This window comes from Xiphophorus hellerii, chromosome 22 (genome assembly GCF_003331165.1).
Source record: "Xiphophorus hellerii strain 12219 chromosome 22, Xiphophorus_hellerii-4.1, whole genome shotgun sequence".
Taxonomy (NCBI): domain Eukaryota; kingdom Metazoa; phylum Chordata; class Actinopteri; order Cyprinodontiformes; family Poeciliidae; genus Xiphophorus; species Xiphophorus hellerii.
The window spans coordinates 23,630,621-23,637,314 of record NC_045693.1 but is presented as its reverse complement, the minus strand read 5'-3'; the positions used below and the strand labels follow the sequence as shown (position 1 = coordinate 23,637,314).

At 39.9% G+C, this 6,694-nt stretch overlaps 1 protein-coding gene across 5 annotated transcripts; it reads left to right on the top strand.

The window, feature by feature from the left end:
• The first annotated feature begins 396 nt into the window (after positions 1–396).
• LOC116713700 (uncharacterized) lies at positions 397–6,439 on the top strand. Of its 5 annotated transcripts, none has more exons than XM_032553929.1 (7): positions 397–542; positions 744–974; positions 2,510–2,701; positions 4,202–4,371; positions 4,483–4,632; positions 5,213–5,385; positions 5,459–6,439. In XM_032553929.1, the coding sequence occupies exons 2-7, from the start codon at positions 759–761 to the stop codon at positions 5,902–5,904; spliced, it is 1,347 nt and encodes a 448-aa protein (XP_032409820.1). In that variant the 5' UTR covers positions 397–542; positions 744–758; the 3' UTR covers positions 5,905–6,439. The 5 variants fall into 5 exon arrangements, with proteins under 5 accessions (XP_032409820.1, XP_032409819.1, XP_032409817.1 ...); XM_032553928.1 differs by having other exon boundaries at positions 431–548; XM_032553926.1 differs by having other exon boundaries at positions 431–620.
• The last annotated feature ends 255 nt before the right edge of the window (positions 6,440–6,694 follow it).

Genomic DNA, 6,694 nt, shown 5'->3' with positions numbered 1-6,694 from the left:
GCCCAGTCAGATCTATATGATGAGCTTTATTGACAGTTTGAATTAAATTAAGTTATTGTAGACTGAAGCAAAGGAGCTACGTAAAAACAAAACAAAACCAAAAATAATTATGCATTATTTAACTAATAAAAAATGTTAGTAATTTTTTATTTGGAAAACATTTTTATTGCATTTAATAAATTATTGAGTTATTTAAGTAATATATTAAAAATATGTTTTTATTTATAATAAATGTAAATTGTGCACACAACTTACTCGTGATATTTCGACTCTCCACATGTAGAATAGTACAACTTTCTCAGGCTGCGATCAGTCTTTCTGTACTTCCAGATTTTTACCACCAGGAGGCGGTGCAGTTTTGCTGCAAAGCTCCAGTATGCCGCTGTGTTGTCTTGGTGAATGTCGTTACTGTTGCATCAGGACAACAGACCCGAAGAAGAAGAAAAGAGGAAACGAGATAGCAAAACATACCCACAGCGACTGGAGGTTTCTGCTGTGAGAGAGAAATGGACTGAACTGATGCTAGAAGATTATTGGAAAACGTTAGGGTGCTAATTTAGAAATGTTTTCGCAATATTCTGAATAGTAAATGTTGACTGATGAAAGAAAAACATGTCATGGGGGGTCGTCAGTTCACTTTTTTTCTCTGTAAAATCTTAATATTTTTAGATGATGCTTCTAATTAGGTTAGGAAAGAAGCTGTGACTTCCCTTTTTAAAAAAAAAAAATCTATTTTCTTTCAGATGCTGGGATAAATAATGAATATATACGCAAATATAAAATGCATTATGGGCCAGCTCATGTCATCCGAAGAAGAGCTTGCTGAGCTGAAGAAGACAGCTGGCTGTGTCATGTATGATGCCATGGTGGAGGGGGGGGCGGTTCCTGACCTCGCAGTAGTGCACCCTCTGCTCCTAGCCAATCAAAATGAGGATTCTGTCTCCCAGACCAGTCTTCAAGAACACCTGAAACAGGTAAACATCTTTTAAACGAGTTCATCCCGTTCTATCTGACGTAAATCTAACGTGGTTTTTAGAAAAAAAAAGTCATCGTACCTGCATTGTAACATGGCGTATTGTCCTGGTCTGGGCCTGTTTTGGTTCCCAGGACCTGAACTTGCAGTAATTAATGGAACCTTGAATTTTGCTCCTTACCAGAAAAATCTGAAGGAAATGCCCAGCCACCAACCATTAAGCTAATGAAAAAAGATTTTGGAGTGGCCTATTCAAAGGCTGGACTTGAATTCGAGTGCATCAAAAAGCCTGTTTCTGCGCGACTCGTGGACAGTTATCACACCAAATGGGAGCTGAAATAATTCATTGTGGTGAATCAGTTATTGAAATAATCGGCAACTAATTTAGTAAGTTATTAATCATTAAGTGGAATGTACAGACTCAAAACAAGGTCATTTGCTGAAAGAGCAACAAACTCAGAGCAGCAATTAAGCCAAAACAGTAAAAAAATAAATATACATACTGTATACATTTAAGAATAAAAAAACCTTTTGTATGTCTAACTCAGAACTTCTCAAGTGGCATAGTTCTAGTTTCACTTTGGTCAAATATTTTCAAATAAATAAATAAAATAAATGAAAATTTCCTATTGGACAATTTTTCATATCCAATTATTAATGTAAATGTATTGATGGTAAGCCAATTAGTTGATTTAATTTTTTAAGGGCAACTATAAAGAAAAAAATAAAAATATATTGTTAATGTCATCGTATTATTCACTACACGGACTTATCTGTCTTAAATAACACCAAGCTAATGCAAGTATTATAATCAAAAACAAATTCAAATTTGTCTAAATTTGTATAATCATGGCTTAGAGCTAATAAGAACCATCAATTCAGTTCAATTACTAAAAATAAGAAGAATTTTTAATACAGAATTCTAAAGCAGCTGAAAAAGATGCACTGTGTATGTGAGGAACGTTGCTTCAGTCTACTTTTCATAAATTACTTCATGAGCGGCATCGACTCAATCAGCCTGTCCCTCTCCTGAGGTTGATTTAACGAATATTTTATTTCACTTTTTGGATTCTATTACTGACATGAAACATGTTTTCAATGATATTCCGATTTGTTGAGACGCACCTGCGGTCTGAAGGAAGCGAAGCACAGAGACTCGGTGTGGAAAGCGTCTGAGTGGATGAAATGCTCATTGATCGGCCCTAAATCCACTGAAGTGCGGGCGGAGATTAATGGGAGGAGCGGGACGAGGCTGTTTCCTTGAATCAGTTAATAAAGAGGGATTGTGCAAAGTGAAGCAGAACTCTATAAAAGAGAAAGAAAGACTTGGAGGCCTGCTGGGGATTGTGACAAGGTCACCTAAAAATACACAGGGAAACCAGGGACCAATATGATGATGATGATGACAAAACCCTTTTTTTTATTAGGTAACAGTAAACATCTTACTTCAGCTGTTGTGTCATATGTGTTTGTGGGTGTTTTTTTTGTTTTTTTTTACAAAAATACATTTATATATATTTGCTTTATTTCCTTCAGATTCAGAGTGACCTTGGCAAGCGGGCACCCACCTACCTGAGGGATCTGATTGGTCGACTGTCTGCCTTCTCCGATGAGCCACGCCTGGCTGGCTTGGTGGGTTTAGCGGTCACCATGGTGATGGACGTGGCCTGGTCATCGAAACAGTCAGCAGGAGTGAAAGGGAGCCCAGCGGCTTCGTCGTCGTGTCAGGTAAAGCCTCTGTTCAAGCGCGGCGGGAAATACGTGGGAGCAAAAATGGCTTCTTGAAGTATTACCGAATTTTATTGACGCATTTATGTTCTGAATTATTTCGTCAAAATAATTCCACATCTTCATCCCCCGTCAGCTTCAATAACTCAGTTAATAGATTGTTACATTCAGGGTCTGCGCTGATGAGCTCTCGATAAAACCTACTTGAGATAAGTTTCGTTCCTATACGTCAATTAAAGAGAACGCCACAAATTAATGATGTATTTTTAGAGAATTACCGAAAAATATTTTCAGGTTGAATGTTGGTCGAACTTTCAGCACGACCAACCTTGAGCTCTGACTCTTTTTCCACCGTGTCTAAGTGTTTCTGTGTCATGCCCATAACAACAATCTTCAGTGCAGACTACATTACTGAATGAAGAGGATTTATGTTCTTAAAGTGAAATTGTAATCACCCAGAGCTAGCAATGTCATAGCTTTTGCAAAAACTGGACATTGCAAATCAGCTACAAAAAAGCTCTGTGCATCTCCGTTTATTTTTCTTTGCAAAATCCTTTTGATGTTGATATAGAGCATCTAAATAACATCCACATGTGTCTGGACTTTGGCATAAGCTTCATGAAAAGTGTGAAGGCAGCAGATGCATCAAAGGTGTGAAGAACTATTTGACGGATGGAAAGTGTTAGGATGTAACCATTGAAACCTCGCCGATGGCATTTCAAGATGGTGAAGCAGAAGGTTAAGTGTTGTACAAGCCAAAAATGTCATTCCCAAAACTTAGACTTTTTCTTGTGCTCTGCAGCTTTTTGAGAATAAAACTTAATTTTAGCTAGTTCCTGTTTGAGCACCAACATTTTTTTAGGGCTTCTTGTCGCTTTAAATCCAAACAAGTTGCTGCTGGCCACAACCCCCAACTCAATATTTACACTCGCATGTGAAAATGGCTGCAAACAGATGCACAGTTATGCAACCATACATCTTTGAAAAGCAGGAGTGGAGCCTCCTGTAAAACCAACAAGAATCCAGCAAGTGATTTCTGGATGGTAAGTCAACAACAAAATATCACAGATACTGTACAGCGCATGCAACGGTAAAAACAGTGGACCGAACAGGCCGGAGCTCTGCTTGGGTTGCTAGGTGACGGACTGGGCCTGCTGATTGGTGAGGTCACATTCAGAAGGCTTTTGAAGCAGCTCATATTCCACACAATAAAAAAACACAAACTTATTGCCAAAAAACAGATGGGTGGACTTTTATAATCACTTGTGTTGTTTTTAGAAACAGCTGAGACCCAATTAGAGGTATAAAAATGTACAAAATATGAATTGTGCATATTAGATCACCTTTAATATCCCACATAACTTTTGCACTGCGTTTTTTTCTCTGCATCCACTTGACTGCGATAAAGTTGTATGTGTCTTTAGTTGGTCTTGTTTTTTGTCTTTGACATCAAATGCCCTTCAGTTGAACCTTTTTTAAATGTTTAAAAATGTTTTGCAGCAGAGAGTGTGGGAGCTGCAGGAGGTGATGGAGGAGTACCTGAAGCGGTGCAGGATCAGCCTGAGCGATAAGAGGAGGCTGATAGAGGACTCGGTCCGGCTGGAGGCCCAGCTGAGCCTCATCCTCACTCGGCTGAAGACCTGTCTGCTCGGGGGCGGCTGTGACTCCAGGTACAGTGCCGAGAAGGAACTGACGGAGTGGAAAGGCAACGTGTTTGACACGCACGTCACACAAGAGGTTGTGACGGGTTAGACGGCTCTTCTTCCTGTTCGATCCTGCAGATCTCTAAGACACTGGGCCTGCGGAGCCGCATTTCACACCCAGATGCTGGTTCATCTCGCTTGTTTTGAGGACAAAGCGGAGCCTTTATCTGCAAGGGCAGCGATGGATCAGTACCTGGAAGACCTCAAACAGATCATAGCTGCCTACAGGTGATGGATGGATGGAAGGAGAAAGGGAAGGACTAATATGATGATTAGATGAATGCCTGGATTGATTTATGAATGGATTGAAGGAGCATAGACACTCAAATCTGCCAAACTGTGCTGTTTAGTGTTTCTGCCGAATGATGGGAAATGTGTGAAAACTCGTGATAATTATCTCTTTCTTTTTTTTGACACCATCTCCAAGAAACAAAAACATAAGTGTTCTGTGGAAGCATGGCCTTTACAAAGCATGCTGGTAGTGGGAGCCAGAGCAAGAGCAGAGACGGATTTTCAATATTATTCAATATTCAGCTTAGCTCTGTCAGAAAAGTGCAGCGCCAACATTTCAGCTCGAGGTTAGTCAGTAAAGATATTCTGGCAGCCTGTCAATAGCTGCAACTCTTACATAATCAACACCGCACATGGAAAATGAGACAAACTTTGTGACACTGCTCCACAATGTGCTGATTTAGTGCTTTCGGCGTTAATTGGTAAGAACTTTTAAGACACGTCTCGTGAAATGTCTCATAAGGCGACACATCCATCATCGTTCTGTCCTGTCAGACCTTGATCTTTCTTCTTTCAGGTGTTATAAATCTACTACGGTCTGTGTTCTGAAATGCCGAGGAGGTCTTTTGGCAAAATCTGACCATTCCCAAGATGTGCCAGAGGAGGGCGCCATGACAGGCCTCACTGTGACAGACAGAGAGACGGGAAAGAGCGTGACCATCGCGCTGTCTGTCCTGGAGGATGAAATCGGTACACTTTGTTGCCAAATGTTACTTTGTGCATCAGTTGGGCTGTTTTTACTGAAATAAACTGTATTTACCAGGTCGGAGAAAGCTAAATTCTGGCACAGTCACGTCCTCCCAAGTTAACCTCGACCTCATCACTTCAGATATCTACTCTCAGGCATACCTGGACCACCTTTTCTCTGATAAAGGACCTGTGGCAGAGCTGGAGAATTACTTTGTCAATGCTAGCGAGAGACTGGCAACGCACAGAACTGATCTGCAACGTAAAAACAAGACGGGCGCGAGGAAAGCTGTAGAAAAAAGTGAAGATGGGCACGTTTTAGACGAGGCCCAGGTACCATCTGACAAAGAAAGAGCAGAAACGAAACCGAAAGGAGAAGAGCCAAAGGAAAGCAGTGAGCGAGATGCGAGTTTAAAGTTCAGTATTGTCGAAACGGAGCCAGAGGAAAGCCTCACTCGCACACAGCCGGATTCAGCAAGCGCAGAAAGCTCGAGAAGTCAGTCCGCTGCTGAAGGGAAATGAAAAGCTGCTCTCATGCAGTTGAAAATCCGACCTTTATTGTTCGTAATTCACTCAGAAATAAGATTTTTATTGATTTGCTAGCAGAGTAGCAAACCTGAGTTGCAACCACCAGGGTTACAGGAAAATCAATTGCTACATGCCAGAATCTGCAGTATCACAACCGACTGGAGGCTAGAGTAAACTTTGGTTTTCAGTATTGTTATGAAATGTGTTCAGCTTCCTGTTAAAGACAAACAGCTGGTTTACTGATTTAAAAAGTGGCCGTCAGCTTGGTTCTGGTTCCGCTCATCTTCATCTTGACAACAGGCCAAAGATTCTCTATGTGGTTTAAGTCTCTTACAAACTCTAGATGCGTTTTCTTCACAATTCTATCAGAACTGTTTTTGTTTGTTCACCTTTTTTGTGCCACACTTTTTCCTTCCACTTAATTTAAATGCTTGGACACTGGAACACTACTAATCAGTACTATTTTCCTTTGATGTTCTAAGCCAAAACATAACATTTCTGCGTAAAGACAAAGCAGTCATTTTTGTTGATCATATGCAACAAATATCTCTCAGTATGTGAGAAACAAAATTTTTAGTTTTTATGTGCTGTTAGCCAAACTTATAAAAATAAACAGAAATAAAATCTTCAAATGGTGTAAAAATAACAAATCTGTCTGCGTATTTATCTAGTAAGTTTAAAACTTACGTTGATTTCTGAAATAAGGTAAGCATTCTCCTCCATTTTTACAATTTGTTTGAACACTGTTCCAGTCTTTTCTTCAAAGTAAAAATTTCTGATGATT